Below are 14,778 nucleotides of genomic sequence, written 5' to 3'. Positions count from 1 at the left end.
GTCCTTCCCTACTCTGCAATAGAATTAATAACTGGAATTTCTTGGCCTTAAAAGAATTGGAAAAAAGATTCTGATCTGAAAGATGTCACCTCATTACAGAGGTCTTTGAGCTCTGATTGTGGAATTAAATGGACTTGCAGAATAGGATTCATCTGCTTTTACTATTTCATTTTAGCTTAGCAGACCTAAATTAAGGCCTTTTCATTGTCACAGTGTTTTCATATGGAATAACTCATAACTTGCCCAAAAGTTCTGTGTGTCACTGATGAAGGAGAAACTAGAACCCACATCTCCACAAACTATTTCAGTGCTCTGTCCAACACACAAATTAGTAATTGCCCCTGGAAAATATCCCTGTGTAGGTACCATTAATGATCAGGGAATTTTGAGCCTACTGGGAAATGATTAGCCCAGAGCAGGAGGACTGGTTATTGATTAAACAGAGCTGCCAGTGGTTAGTGTTAGGGGACACAAATGTAGAACTATAGAAGTGAAGCAACATCCAGTAAATAGTGTGCAGTGAGGCTCTGTTAACTCACAGGTAGGTAAGCATGGCTCGGTACACAGAGGACTCGAGACAAACAGCATGTTTGTTTCTGGAGATTTAAAAATGACATTCCATTGTTGCAGGGAGACTGCAATTTATTATTCAGAGGCAAACAAGTTGGAGAGAATTTTTTGTTTAATCACACTAGTGATAGACACTAGAACAGGATATTATCTTCTTATACAGGAAGGCTGGAGGAGCTAGAGATACTTGTTTTTAAAATGTTAATATCTTTTATTGTTTGTTTTGATGAAATTCCACAATTCCTCAGCACAGGTCCCCTCCATGATGTGTGCCAAGTGGTTGCATATTCTACCAGAGTTGTAGGACTTTCTGCTTCCTAAGGCATTCATTCCATCTCTGGGCACTCGGACACTCCCTGGATATAACTTCTCAATCTTAACTTTATAAAATGTGATACATAGTGAAAACAGTTTCTGATGCCATCCTTTGTGGCTTGGCTGTAGAATCATTGCTATCACTGAATCACTGGTATCATTGGCAAGTTCTGCCAAAGTGGCCAAGTATATCTGTTTATTTAAGCATGGAGAAACTTTAAAGTTCATTTCTAAAGGAAGAAACCTTGGCATTACTAAGCGTGACTGACTGACAAAAGATCCTGTGGTCTGGGTGGAAGATGAGTACAGAAGACTTTCTGGTTCTGGTGTGGTTTTGAGGTTGTATATAAAGCTGAAATGACACTTCCTGTATCAAGACTTCTTATAACAGCACTCAAGTCTTAGCAAGGATATCTTCACACAAAACAGAGACAATGTCTTCTCAAAATGAGAATTTGGTGCTATGTTTTTTTCATCTTGTCATCTCTGGCCAAGCCACCTTGGAAACCATGTATAAATACATAAAATACTAAATCTTTAAGAGAATTAAGTTACAGCTTAACCACAGTCTTTGATATCAAAGGTCAGAACTTAGTAGAACTCAAAGAAACTTTGAGAAGCAGTTGTGGGCTTCCTACATTCTGATCCAGTGGATGGAGACACAACACAGTTTCTACTTCAGAGATGACGTCTTCTTTATTGTCATTGGGTTGTTTTTACCCCCTTTACCATTTAAAGGTGTTTCTAAATAATGAAAAGACCAAAAGGGGAGGCGAGCAAGTGAATGAGACCTGAGTGGATTGCCAGACATGCTACCTGGAAAACTCCCAGCTCGATGGTACTTCTTTGGGTTTTGTTTCATTGTTTTCTTGCTTCCCCCAGCTTGTAACTTGTCTGTTTGTTCAAGGGCCAGTGCACTCTCTCAGAATGTGTGTCTGGGGTTCTTCCATCCGGTTTCATACAACTAGCTAACAACAAAAGTGGAGCCAGTTTGGGTGAGTCCTTTGTCATAAATGAAGGGGAAAGTCACCCAAACCTGCTTGAACTGGAAGTACACTTTCTGGCAAAAATGGGCTGAAAAGCAGTGATGTCATCAAACAGTGACGAGAAGACAGGAGAGAAGTAGCTTCTTGAGAACGGCTCTGAGTACATCTGGCACAAGGGGCATGGAGGAGAACTGGGGTTTAGGTCATTAGAGCTGTGGATCCAAGGCAATCAGTGGAGCTGGATTGGGCTGTTCTGAAGCTTGGCACTGGAGAGGGAAAGGCTAGTAGTAGTGTCAGAAAAGAGGGAACTAACCAAATAAACACCTCAGATGTGAGGTTCGTAATTTTATCACTTAAAGGATATATATATCTTCCTCTATCCCCACCCCACAAGCTTGCTTTCCTCTAAAAGATGAACCATGATTTCTCCAAAAGCTATTATCTCAAAGAACCAGAGTCCCAAGGTATCTGGCCTAGGGAAACAATCCAGATTTTAGCCCTTAGGGGCCATTTAATCCTGGGGGTGCGGGTGGGGGGGTGTTTAAAAAACCACTGAAGTGTTCTTCGGTTTGCAGTGAGTTCTGAACTATCATAGGGTCCTGCATATGGGAGTGCAAGACCTAATAAACTGAAATCTCCACTGTACCAGATGCTGGGGGAGAGGGCTGGCCAGATGTCAGTAGTTCTTCACCAAGCCTTACACCAAGGCGGTTAGCCAGAAGTAGAATGGCTTCTTTGGGGTTCACTTCCTTATTATTTCTCCTGCTCAGAAATAGTGAGAGAATGTTAGCTGAGGATCGTGGAGGAAGAGGAACAAGTGGTGGAGAGTCTTTTTATGACAGGATAATGTGCCTTAGACAATTGAGTGTTGTCTGCCTTCTGGTTCAGATTCTTGGATTAGTTTATAGAGTTTTTTCTTATTTGATCTAGAAGAACAAGAATGGGAGAAGATTATCCAAACCTAAAATCATGGCCCCAGGAATTCCTCATACCAAGCCTTAGGACATGGTAAACATCTCTCCTCCTTAAAATTGCTTTGCTGTTTGTGAGGCCAGGATGGAGCCTCTTGTCAATAGAGGTGCTTTCTTTTCTTGATGACCAATTAAAACTTCTGGTTCTGGGGAAAGCTTTCTTTCTGGGGGGTGAGGGGACGGACTGGATGTCCTACTGTATTGCTTAATGGCTTAATCCAAACCAAGTTGTGTGGGTCAATCCATACGATGCCTTATTTTACTCTAATCTTCAGCATTAGTCCTCAAAACACCGAGGAGCCTATCAGTCAGTAAGTGGCCAGATCCTGGGGGAAGCTTTTCCTGCATCTACATGGATGGATAGCCTTTTGATTAATTGAGCAGAAAAGGTGTGATAATGTGAAATATTCATAAATCACTGAGTCAGCTCCAGTCAATCTCTTGGAACTTCTGTTTTCTCTGGTACCAGATGTCTCTCTAGGCTCTGAAGAGGGAAAGGTTAGCAGCAGTGTCTGAAAAGAGGGCAACTAACCAAAACACCTAAGATATGAGGTTTATACTTTCACCATTTAGAGAAAGCTCACATCTCTAGAGAAAAACACCTCTCGCTAAAGCTCTCTGGAGTAATCCTCCAAAATGGTACTGGAAGGAGCACCTAGAATGTCTGAAAGCCTGGCTCCTTGAGCCATGGTCAAGCACACCCTGCGAGGATTTCCTATTCTTAATCACCCCTGGAATCTCTTCAGTGAGTCTTGAGGTCCTAGGCTGAAGCCCCAGATCAGCCCCCCACTCCCAATCAAGACTTGCAGAACTCATCCAAACACTGGACCTTAGTGTTGCAGACGCAGGTGTTCGTTCACGTTCCCCGCCTCCTCACCCTCCCCAACCCAGTCTCCGCACAGCGCTGCCTGCCTCCGGGCCTCTCTCACTGACTCGGCCACACGGCTGTGAGCCGCTTCCACAGCTGTCACCACGCGAAGTCAGCGGAGCGCCACAGCCGCAGGAAAAAAACAACGAGGGAAGTGGGCCGAAGACACAAACATCCTGTCTGTCCCCACTACCTCAAGTGGCTCCAGCTTGAGAACCTGAGTGGCACAGACCTACCCCATGGCTCACAAAAACTCATCTTCTCTGTGTCATTGCTCGTGAGTGAGCATTTTCTCTAAAGTCCAGGGACTTAAATGGTGCTATTCTTTGGCTTATGAAGTCAGTGACAGGGGATAGTGATGGGCAATGCCCCGCTGCTGAACCGGGATGAGTTGGCATGTGCAGAACAGGGTCGGGGCAGGAGTTCCACTCAGGGACCAGTGAACGCCAGCTTCCAGGGGGTTCCATCTCTTTCCCCAGACCAGTTTAAGAGAGGGGCTGGACCAGGGGCAAAGGGCTGCAGCTACCTGGCCGCATTCAGTCCTCATTGCCTGGTAAGGACTCAGCCATGTGCAGTTCTGTTCTTCCTTGCAGGGCTAGGGGCTTCTCGGGTCAGGCCTCACCGTGTATAGGATCTCTTCCAGCTAAAGATCTCCTCCAGACTGGAAGAGGGGGAGACCTCCCGCTTCGGCAGGGTTCCCCAGCGACGCCGGCCCGCCAGGAAGGAAGCTCGGCGCTTGCTCAGCCCTTTCATCCTCTCTTCCGTCCGGAAGAAGTCAGTCAAGGCCCGGAAGTACTCCAAGATGACGTCATGGCTCCAGGCTGGCAAGGGCTCCTGGCGCAGGAAGCCACAGTGGCCCCCGTGGCGGCTGAGCAGAAGGAAGAAGTAGGGGTTGCTGTGAAAGAGTTCAGTTGGCAGAAAGTGGCTTGGGGGCCCGCACACGGGGTCGTCGGCACTGCAGACGCACAGCACAGGTACCGCTGCCTCATCCACATCCCGGAGGGGGTCGTTGTGGTCCCAGTAGGTGTCCCAGCTGATGGGGAAGCTCTTGGTGTGGCAGAAGAGGGTTTCCTCAAACTCCCGCAGGGAGCGGCTCCTGAACAGTTTGCCGGTATCCACGGTGTCCTCCAAGGCCGTGGCGTACCTGGCAGCAAGAAGTTGAAGGAGGAAGGAAGGAAAGAGAAAATAAATTGACACCACATGTTACATAATGGTCACCCACAGGCCAGTGTCTGACCATGGAGGCTTTCTTTGGTCATATAGTGTGCTTAAAAACTTCCACATCGTTGCCATCATTTAAAACCAGGAGATTTGGGGATTCCCTGGCAGTCCGGTGCTTAAAACTGCCGTGGGCCTGGTTTGATCCCTAGTCAGGGAACTAAGGTACATGGCATGGCTTTTTACCACAAGCCACATGGCGTGGCCAAAAATAATAAAATCAGGATAATTCACATAAAATGCAGCTAGCTGGCTTCTCAAAAGAAATGAGATCTGATGACATGGGCTGGCATGGCAACAATCAGGGTATTTCTGCCCTCCTTCCTGTATTACAGTTTCTACCAGGATGGTCACTCACCGCATCACCTCCCCAGCCCTGGGGCAGCATTTGACTTTACAGCCGTGACCATTCTCCTCCTGACCTCAACTTCTGACCCCTGTAGGGAACTTGCTATAAATTGTCCCCTCCTGTACCCCTCTTAGAACCCACTGGCTCAGACTATCCAAAGCAGCAAGTGGCACCCCATCATTAACATTTTACTTTAAGTTGTATTAGTTTGCTTGCTTTTTAAAAAATATATCTATTTATTTTTAGCTGTGCTGGGTCTTTGTTGCTGCACAGCCTTTTCTCTAGTTGTGGCGAGCCTAGTTGCAGTGCACGAGGTTCTCGTTGTGTGGCTTCTCTTGTTGTGGAGCGTGGGCTCTCACTACATGGGATCAGCTATTGCGGCTCCCGGGCTTTTAAGCACAGGCTCAGTAGCTGTGGTGTAACGGGCTTAGCTGTCCCACCGCATGTGGGATCTTCCGGGACCAGAGATCGAATCCATGTCTCCTGCATTGGCAGGCGGATTCTTTATCACTGAGCCACTAGGGAAGCCCAGTTTGGTTGTTTTTTAAAAGATAATATGCTGTCCAGATGATGACAAATGAATGTGACCTTGATCAGTACTTCTAGAGGGGGCTGAGTGACGGAGGAAGTAACTGGGAGTGTAATAATTAATTTATGGGGTGAGTTCCCAAATGGGAGCCCGAGAGCAACTGCTCTGGGAAAGAGGGATGTATTTGCTGTTTCCACCTCCCTGGGGAGAGCCAGGCACCCTGACCAGGAGGCCAGGATGGGCAGTTCAGTACTCAGTTTGGGTTAATTCAGCCTTAGCAAGCTGAATTTGGATAAGTGCCTCCTGCAAACATTCAAAGAGGCTTGCCCTAAGTGGCCAATCCCCAAATTCCATGGGCAGGGGAGTTCCTAAAGGCCCAGTTTTTCTCTTCACTTCCCTCACTGTATCCTCCAGCTGGTACCTGGGGTCAGCAGCACTGATGGTGGTCATTTGCAGAAGGAAACTGACAATTAGGCCATGTGAGAGCACCTTGCCCCTGGACTGTTCCAGTGGCTCTGGGTTGCCATGGTAGCACGTGGGCTGTTGTTGAGCTCAGGGAGGCAAAGTGGAGCAAGGAAAGAAACAGAAATCACAGTTGCCACCGTGTATTGGTGCCAGGCCCCGTCCTTTGGTTATCTTATTTCACGCCACCTTGTGAGGTGGTTATTATTAACTCCCTTTAACTGAAGAGGAAAGTGAGGCTCATAGGGATTAGCTAGACATGATGGCAACACTGTGGTGGGGCAGAAAGACGTGGCATGTGGGGTCAGACCCATCTGGGTTCAAATCCTGAATTCCCAGCAACTTAGCTAACCCCTTCATCTCCTAGGAAAGCAACAGTGTAAGCCGAGGCCTGGTTATTTGCTGTGGGACTGTCACCCAGGCCTTTTCAGTGGAAGAGTCTCCCTGTTACCCTGGTGGTAGATTCTTTTCTTTTTGGATATTTAAAGAAATATGTTTAAACATTCTTAAAATTTTTGCAATAAATATTGAGTACTAGGAATATGCAAAACACTTGTCAGGTCTAAGGAATTTCAATAAATCAAATAACCACCAAATTTCTGATTCCTGTCACCTTCAGGCTCAGAGACTATAAGGAAACAATCTGGACAATCAGTCACAATTGCTTCCAGAGCCCTCTTTGTCGATTTGATTAGGCGATGTGCAGCATCAGGTGCTCAGGTTGCTAGCGGTGCAGCTGAGGTGAGGCCAGGGGGTCCCCTGGGCTGGAGTCCCTGCTCCAGCTAATGATGCTGACTCAGTCGGTCCGTGGCTTTTAAATTTGCTTCTCTGATTCTGTCCAGACTACAGGGTTTGGACTCTTCAGAAACTGTGTGGAGAACTCTGCCCAAATTGCTCTACACCTGTTTGATTCATTACCAGGCAGAGCTGTTTCCCAGCCCCAAACCCCTACCCACCGGGTCTGCGGCCCCCATTACCCACCTGCTGAGGGCGATCTTCTGGTGAAGCAGAAAGCCCCGCTCGTAGGGCCAGGGCAGGCCGGCCTCAAACCACTCGCGGCAGCGTAGCACGGGCGAGATGCAGGCAGCTCCGGTCACGTAGCTGGAGGAGCCACACTCGCCCAGGTAGGACAGCAGCAGCGCCGAGCCCGAGCCCTCGCTCACCGCGAATAGAGGGGCGGCAGGGTGTCGGAAGCGGATGTAAGTGATGGCCTCTTTGAGGTCGGACGGGTCCCCAAAGGGCTGCAGCCGGGGGCTGACCAGTGGGCAGCCGTGGTGGCCCCGCCGGTGGAAGATCACCGGGTAGTAGCCGCGCTCCAGGGCCAGCAGGCAGAGGCCGAGCACGTTGCGGGTGAGGCGCCCCCAGGCATTGGTGATCACCAGCAGTACCGCCGGGAGGCCCCCGGCATTGGTGGCCCGGCGGCCCCGGGCGCCAGGTCCCACCACCCAGTCCAGGGCCACCAGCCCGTCGTCTGCCAACTGCAGGTACTCCCGGGCCAGCTCTGACCCCGGCCCCACCGGCAGCACGAAGTGGCAGAGGGTCTGCAGGTGGGGCCCGGAGAGCCAGGGGAGCGGCCCCGGCTCTAGCGCGGCCGAGCGTCGCAGAGCGCGCAGCAGGCACTGGGCCAGCGCCGACGGCTTACAGATGAGCCTGCAGCCGCCGGGCAGCGGCTCCCGCCCGTCGCTTAACTGACCCGCGGGGCCTCCGCCGTCCACCTCCCCGTGATCTTCGCTCCGCGCACCCGGCAGGGTCCTCGCTCCGACGGCGCGCCTGCTGGGGCGCCGCAGCCGCAGGGCGAGCAGGGCGAGCGCGGCCAGGAGCAGGGCGAGGGCGGCGCCCCACGGTGGCATGGCGAGGCTGGAGAGCCCCCGGCGGGCGGCCGCGGCGGGGACGCCCCTCGGCTTGCTCCCCGCTCTGCTCGCGGCTCCGCCCGGCCGCGGCGGCCGCCCAGGGCCCTCCCGCGGGGCAGGGAGAGGGTGCGCTCTGGATTGGCCGGGGCCCCGCAGAGGCAGCCAGTTCGCGCCTGGCTCCCCTCACCCGCCCCCCGACTCCCGCCCCCCGGCCCTTTGTACAGCGATTGCGACAGAAGCAGAGGGTGAAAGCAGCGGAGGCCACGGAGAGGCAGCGAGGACGCGCCGGCGAGGCGGAAGGGAGTGGGGAAGGCGAGCCGAGGAGCGGAGTGTGGGCGGCGGCGGAGTGGGGGGAGACTCGGAGGCCGAGGCCGGGGAGACGGGGGTGAGCCTCAGAATCCTCTGCCCCCACCCCTCCGCCCCGCGTGGTGTGTGGGGTGTGTGGCTCCCGGGGAGCCCCTGCGTCACTGCGCCCTCAGGGGCCGCTGCCGAGAAGCAGCAAAAGGGAGAAGCTAATGAACCGCAGCTCCCGGCGCGGACCCCGGGCTCCCGCGGGGCGACGCGGTGCGGCGCGCCTGCAGCGGGAACCATCACCCGCACCTCGGTTGCCCGGACAGGCGGTCCTCTCCGATCTCGGTGTCCGTCTCCGCCCCGCCGGCACCCTCAACTGCGCAATAACTCCTGCCGGGAGGGGGTCCGGCTCAGGGCCAGCGAGGGCCAGGGCAGGCGTCGCGCCCCGACCGCGGGCTTGCAGCTGGAGCCCAGAGGGCCAGGGACTGCGCGTTTCCCTTGCCTGCATTAGCGCCCTGCCGACGCCCCCGCGAGCATGGGGCTGCCCTGGATCCTGGCTGCAGGGAGAGGGAACTCTCAACACCGCTCCCCAGGAAGGACTTCCCCAAAAGAAACAGCCCCTGAGCCAGAGGGAAAGATGCATTCGGGTGCCCTTGGAGGGGGTGCCTGTCACCCCGCGAGCGGGTCGTGGCGGGGGATGGATTGAGTCCCTTCATCAGCTCAATCTCTGGGGCTCGGGGGGGGCGGTAAGAAATACCCCTTGCAAGTCACGGGGGGTGGGGGCGGTGGATGTAGGAGACGCTCTTGCTCGATTTCAAAGTTTTAGGCTGGACATTACAGCTCTCACCCTCCACCCACTTTCCCGTCTTCCCTCAAAATCCCGAGCTGGGCCAAGGAGATGGGCGACCGGGATAGGGCGGCACAGCGGGCGCCCCGCTGCGGGGAATGTCTGGCCCGAGCACCCTGCTGGGGCGAGGCCTGTGACTCCACCTCACGAGGTGGCCAAAGTCTCCTCGGGCACCGGCGGGCCGCCGCTGGGCTTATCACGAAAGCGGAGGCGGACGTGGACAACAAAGCAGCCCCCAGCCCGGCTGCAGCTTCCCGGGTCTTCCGGGCCTGGGGAGCGTGGAGGCCCGAGACCCTTTGAGACTCCTCCGATTCGGGAGCTATTTGCGAGGGAAGCAGTGGGGACCCTCTCCTTTCCGCAGTTTGTATTTCAGGATTCTGCCTCTCTTCCAGTGATGAGTCTGAAGCGGGTTTACCAAAGGAGTGGACGCGTCTCCTCTCCTGGGCCACCTAGTTCATAGGAGTTCCATTTTCCGCCCTCCTTCCCTCTCCACGATCCCACCCAGGAGCTGCAGCTGCGCTCTGCGGGCCGCGGAGACCCGCTGGGACCAGTGCCGGGGGAGGGAGGTGGTCCCGCCAGACTCGCAGCGCTGTGCGCTGAGGACCCGCTTCCAGATGACTTTTCCGGCTGGGGCTGGCGGACTCTTGCGCACGCGGCCGGGGCTGTGGGCGGGCCCAGGGGCGGGGCGGGGCGGGGACCCGGCAAGAGCAGCCCCGAGTCCCGGGGGTGGGGCGAGGCCGGGGGCGGGGCGAGGCCGGGGGCGCGCGAGCCCGGGAGTCAAGGCGCGCGGTCTGGGGTCGGGCCGGACCGGCGGGCGCGAGCCCGGGGTCTACGTGGGCACGCGGGCGGCGTGGGTGCGCGGGGGCAGGCCCTGGCGGCCAGCGTTCCCTTGTTGGCTGGGCTGCCGGCCGGCCTGGGGCGGGCCGGGATGGCGCCTCCTCCTCCGCCGCCCCAGCTGTTGCTCCTGGCCTCCCTGGCGGGGCTCCTGGGTCCCCGTGAGGTAAGGCGACCCGCTGCCGAGAAGCCTTCGGCCCGGGGTCTCCAAGTGCTTTGCCAGAAGGAAGGGCGTGCCGAGAGGGGGACTCGGGATTCTCCCCTGGAGTGCTGGGCCTGGGAGGGAGAGGGCAGAGCCCTCTCCGAGGCCAGACGATCCAGTTCTTCTGCGCCTTGGACCCACAGGTGGTGGCTGAACCGGCGGCGGAGGAGGCGGGAGCCCGTTGTCCCGAGGGCCTGTGGCCTCTGCCCTCACAGGTGGGAGCCTGGAGGGCGGTGGGAGAGAGAAACGTGAAGGGGTAGCGCAGTCCCGCCCTGGCCTCGCGGTGCCCTCCGCAGCCATCCTCTGAGCACCTTGTTCCTCCTGCCCTCGTCACCAGCGTCACCACCCAACGTGACAGCACGGGCCTGCTGTCCTGTCCCACCCCCATCCCCCGCAGCGGAGTCTCCCGGGGCCTCTCAGTTCTCTTGTCTCCCTGGTACAGGTGTCACCAAGAGTGACCTACACACGGATGCGGCCACGGCAGGTGAGTACAAGCAGGAGGCATCCTCGGGGTCTGCGCTGGAAACAGCCAACTCCTTGCAGGCTTTCTCCACCTCTTCTGCTCACTGGCTCCATTCTTTACCGCTCCCCACTCCAGGAGGAGACAGTGCTCTTAGGCCGAGGACAGTGAGCTTAGGCCTCTGTCTTATGCAGCGAGGTGTCAGGAATGCTGTTGAGTAGCTAACTGTGTGGGCAGGAGGCTGCAAAGGGGGGTTGAGAGTCCTAGGAGAAAACAACCAGTGCTCTAGCTCTGCTGTGTGACTTGGGAAGTCTGCTGACTTCTCTGGGCCCCGCTTTTCTGTGAGAGAGGTTCTTAGTGGTTATTATGGGCTTCCCAGGTGGCACAGGTGGTAAAGAATCCACCTGTCAATGCAGGATACGCAAGAGATGTGGGTTCAATCCCTGAGTCAGGAAGATCCCCTGGAGTAGGAAATGGTAACCCTCTCCATTATTCTTCCCTGGAAAATTCCATGGACAGAGGAGCCTGGCAGGCTACAGTCCAGGGGGTCACAACTGAGCACACACACTCCCCATAAGGAGTAAACAGATTGTGTGGGATAGCACTTAGGAAAATAGGAAGCTGTAAGGAGTGTGTGTGTGCGTAATGGGCTTCCCAGGTGACTCAGTGGTAAAAAATCCTCCTGCAATGCAGGAGACGTGGGTTTGATCCCTGGGCTGGGAAGATCCCCTGGAGAAGGAAATGGCAACCTACTCCAGTATTCTTGCGTGGGAAATCCCACGGACAGAGGAGCCTGGTGGGCTATCGTCCAAGGGTCAAAAAGAGTCAGACACGACTTAGCAACTAACCAACAGCACGGAGTGTGTGTACCTCAGGTTACCGACCAAACCTTGGGCTCACCTTGTGTGGCTGCGTGTTTCACTGCCAGTGGTTGGATAGCTTCTCTGTCCTTTTGGTTTTCCTTTTGAGATACCTATTTTTGATCCTTGTAATATCTCCAGGCCAGAAGAGCTCATGCCACCTATCTATTTCCTTTCCCCAAACAGCCCTTTTCATTGCAAACTGTTCAGAAACCAGTGGCTCCTCATTTCCCACCTTATCGTGGCCCCACCCCCCTGTCTGGTTTTTCTGGCTCTACCTGGTTCAGTAAGCCTCAAGCCTCGTCCAACCTCTCCACAGCTTTGGTTCCCCTTCAGTCGTGTTGGTCTGCTCACCACCCATGAGTGTGAGACTCCTTCCCGTCTATACCTGGCCTGACCTGACTTGAAGGGGGGCAGCTCCCTGCACTCCTGCCATCCATGCCCACCCTTCTTCAAGGCCCAGGGCAGGAGTCAGCTCTCCCTTGAGACCTTGCCTGAGCACATTAACCCTTATTTATTCATCACCTTCTCCAAATTTGTGTAATGCTTGTAATCATCTCTTAAAATTTAACTGCTAATCACTTTGAGCTTTATTAATTTGCTCGTTTATTTGCATTAGTCCTGTTTCTCTGAGTTTTCCTTTGTATTCCCTGCAAGCGGAGTCCAGGAATTCTCTTTTGGCATCTCCTACAGCCTTCGGCACAAATGCCGAGCATCAGGTCAGCTCAATCAAAGAATGATTAATAATTGAACTGTTTCCATCCTGAGGTTGTGCACCTGCTGCCTGAGTGCCCTGTATTCGGATGCTTTGGGGAGACTGAATATATATAGATGGGTCAATACGTGGAAGACTCGGTCTCTCTGCGGGGGTGGTTACAGCCTAGATGGGGGACCTGTAGAGCCAGGTGCAGAGGAACATAGCTGAAGAGGGTGGTCTGAGCCTGGCAGGGTTAACCACGCATGTTGTGGAAGCTATGACATCTGAGGGGTGGCACTGCTCAGAGAGGAGGGATGAAGGAATGCTCAGAGGCAAGAGGGCATGCACGCCAGTATCCAGGGCTCTTTATCCTTTCCTGAGCCCAGAAGGAGGGAGGGTCATCTGGTCATCCTGGGAGTCCCTTGAAGTTGGCTCCCCAGGATGGGAGAATTTGGGACTCTCAGGAGGGACCTGGGCCCGGCTTGACGTCTCCATGCCTTTCCTGCAGGCTGAGGATGTCAGCTTCCTTTACCACCCCTGTGCCCACCCCTGGCTGAAGCTCCAGCTTGCCCTCCTCGCCCACACTTGTGTGGCCCAGCCCTTACTGGCCTCTGACTCCAGCCTCACCCAGGATCGGGTAAGTGCTTGCTGAAAGGTGGTTGTCTGGTACCGGCGGAGGCTGCAGCGCCGTGGGCAGGGCAAGGTGAATTCAGGGCCTCCGCTTGCTTGCTCCCCAGCTTTGACTTAGCTCTAACAGTTCCCTCCTCCTTTCGTAGCCCCTTGTACTGGCAGCATGGGGGTTAGCGCTGGAGATGGCGTGGGTGGAGCCGGCCCGGGCTGCCCACTGGCTGAAGAGGAGGCAGCGGCGGAAGCAGAGGAGAGAGAAAGCTGGGTTCCGTTCTGACACTGTTCCTGGGCCCCCTTCCTTGGTGCCCACGCTGGGCAGAGGGAGGCTGTGCCATCGGCGAGGGTGTGTGCAGGTGAGGGGTGCTGGCTAGGTGTGGCGGTCATGGGGTTGCTGGCTCAGGGTGGTGGTGCCATTGGGTTATCTGGGCAGGGAGGAGGTGACCGCTGTCTCTTCTGCTCTTAGGCCCCGGCTTTGGCCTTTACTCTGAGGAGCTGGCGGCCACCCGGCGTGGAGGTGGAATCTAGCAGACCTGGGCAGCTCTTTGCTAGTGGTGCCAGGAGACGTGGGCTGCGGGCCGCCTTAGGTCTCCAGCCCACCCCCTCAGCCCCGAGGTTCCCCTCTGTTTCCCCAGGGAGCTTGGAGGCCAAGCAGCCCATGTTGGGACCTCAGGGTGAAGGCGATAATGCCTGGTCTGTGCCCACTAGCCCACTGCTGCCTGGGGGACCAGGAAGCAATGTCAGCTCCAGGCTGGAGGCTCAGCCGCCCAAAGGGCAGAACAGCCCTGGGGGCTGTGCCTGTCCGGGTCAGGCTTCCCCAGCCCCTCGGGCAGCAGCGCCACCAAGGGCCGCCCACGGCCCCACCCCTCGCACGGAGGAGGCCGCCTGGGCGGCCATGGCCCTGACTTTCCTGTTGGTGCTGCTCACGCTGGCCACGCTCTGCACTCGGCTGCACCGAAACTTCAGACGCGGGGAGAGCATCTACTGGGAGCCCACGGTGGACAGCCGGGACACCGTGGCTGGTGAGACGCGGCCCTCCTCACCCACAGCCCCACCCCCGGGGGCTTCCCGGCCCTTGACCGCTCCCTCTTCTGCCCATAGCTGTGCTGAAGCGGAGGCTGCTGATGCCCCCTCGCCGGGTCAAGCGCTCCCGCCGGAGACCCCTCCTCCCGCCCACGCCAGACAGCGGCCCGGACGGGGACAGCTCCGAGTGACCTGCACCAGCCCTGCCGCTGTGGCAGGTCCAGCTCCTCCCCGCGCCGGAGGCCGCGACCTCCGCCACGTGGCCCGCGCGCGGGGCCGCCCCCTGGCGGCCGGAGGGAGCAGTCACGCCCAAGCGCGGCAGATGGGCTGGTCCTTAGTGTGTGGCTTGCTGGGAGGAACGGGGTCGGGGAGGAGGAGGAGGAGAAAGGAGCAGTTTCAGCCTCCGTTGCAAAAACTCCGTTTTTATTAAATTATTTTAGTAGAGGCTGGGGTTGAACTTGTGCATCTGCCACACAGACAGACTCACTCCCACCGGGGACACTGTCCTAGGTCACTTAGGTCGTGTTTGAGGTAGGGAGGGGGTTATAGGATCGTCAGGCACCCTCTGCTTGCCGCCTCTTGCCAACCTGGGCTCAGATCCTGGGTTTTAGTAACGTGGTAGACCCTTCCCACCACCATGGGCGAGCGGCCGGCAGGACGCTGGTGGTAGTTACTGGAACGTTGTTGTTTGCAGGACCCCGCTAACAAGACAAGGGGCATCCCCCCCTTCAGTAGGGGGGCTGCAGCACTCACCGTTCTCACTGGCTTCATACTTTTGCCAGGTCGGTCTTTCTCCGTTTCAGGTCTGCACCTCCCTGAGCC

The 14,778-nt window shown here is 55.7% G+C and overlaps 2 protein-coding genes across 4 annotated transcripts; one reads left to right on the top strand and one right to left on the bottom strand.

Moving 5' to 3' along the window:
- Positions 1 to 621: 621 nt before the first annotated feature.
- On the bottom strand, positions 622 to 8,249 carry ABHD15 (abhydrolase domain containing 15). The gene is made up of 2 exons (XM_043479169.1): positions 7,250 to 8,249; positions 622 to 4,854 (listed from the first exon to the last, which is right to left on the bottom strand). Exons 1-2 carry the CDS (start codon positions 8,116 to 8,118, stop codon positions 4,329 to 4,331), a joined length of 1,395 nt encoding a protein of 464 aa, XP_043335104.1. The 5' UTR covers positions 8,119 to 8,249; the 3' UTR covers positions 622 to 4,328.
- Positions 8,250 to 8,351: 102 nt separating this feature from the next.
- Positions 8,352 to 14,400, top strand: TP53I13 (tumor protein p53 inducible protein 13). Of its 3 annotated transcripts, none has more exons than XM_043479103.1 (7): positions 8,352 to 8,503; positions 10,436 to 10,507; positions 10,735 to 10,776; positions 12,818 to 12,946; positions 13,086 to 13,289; positions 13,400 to 13,955; positions 14,035 to 14,400. In XM_043479103.1, the coding sequence occupies exons 3-7, from the start codon at positions 10,762 to 10,764 to the stop codon at positions 14,145 to 14,147; spliced, it is 1,017 nt and encodes a 338-aa protein (XP_043335038.1). In that variant the 5' UTR covers positions 8,352 to 8,503; positions 10,436 to 10,507; positions 10,735 to 10,761; the 3' UTR covers positions 14,148 to 14,400. The 3 variants fall into 3 exon arrangements, with proteins under 3 accessions (XP_043335038.1, XP_043335047.1, XP_043335055.1); XM_043479120.1 differs by lacking the exon at positions 8,352 to 8,503 and adding an exon at positions 10,032 to 10,256; XM_043479112.1 differs by lacking the exon at positions 10,436 to 10,507 and having other exon boundaries at positions 8,369 to 8,503.
- The last annotated feature ends 378 nt before the right edge of the window (positions 14,401 to 14,778 follow it).

The sequence above is a fragment of the Cervus canadensis genome, chromosome 1 (genome assembly GCF_019320065.1).
Source record: "Cervus canadensis isolate Bull #8, Minnesota chromosome 1, ASM1932006v1, whole genome shotgun sequence".
NCBI lineage: Eukaryota > Metazoa > Chordata > Mammalia > Artiodactyla > Cervidae > Cervus > Cervus canadensis.
This window is presented reverse-complemented; position numbering and strand designations above follow the sequence as displayed.

What these genes read in the sequence shown, in the direction of transcription:
- ABHD15 (XM_043479169.1), bottom strand. Translation starts at nt 8,118, where the DNA reads ATGCCACCGTGGGGCGCCGCCCTCGCCCTGCTCCTGGCCGCGCTCGCC. An exon ending in CAGAAGATCGCCCTCAGCAG is followed by an intron (nt 4,855 to 7,249) that starts GTGGGTAATGGG and finishes TCTTGCTGCCAG; the next exon opens with GTACGCCACGGCCTTGGAGG.
- TP53I13 (XM_043479120.1), top strand. Translation starts at nt 10,185, where the DNA reads ATGGCGCCTCCTCCTCCGCCGCCCCAGCTGTTGCTCCTGGCCTCCCTG. An exon ending in GGCTCCTGGGTCCCCGTGAG is followed by an intron (nt 10,257 to 10,435) that starts GTAAGGCGACCC and finishes TTGGACCCACAG; the next exon opens with GTGGTGGCTGAACCGGCGGC. An exon ending in TGTGGCCTCTGCCCTCACAG is followed by an intron (nt 10,508 to 10,734) that starts GTGGGAGCCTGG and finishes TCCCTGGTACAG; the next exon opens with GTGTCACCAAGAGTGACCTA.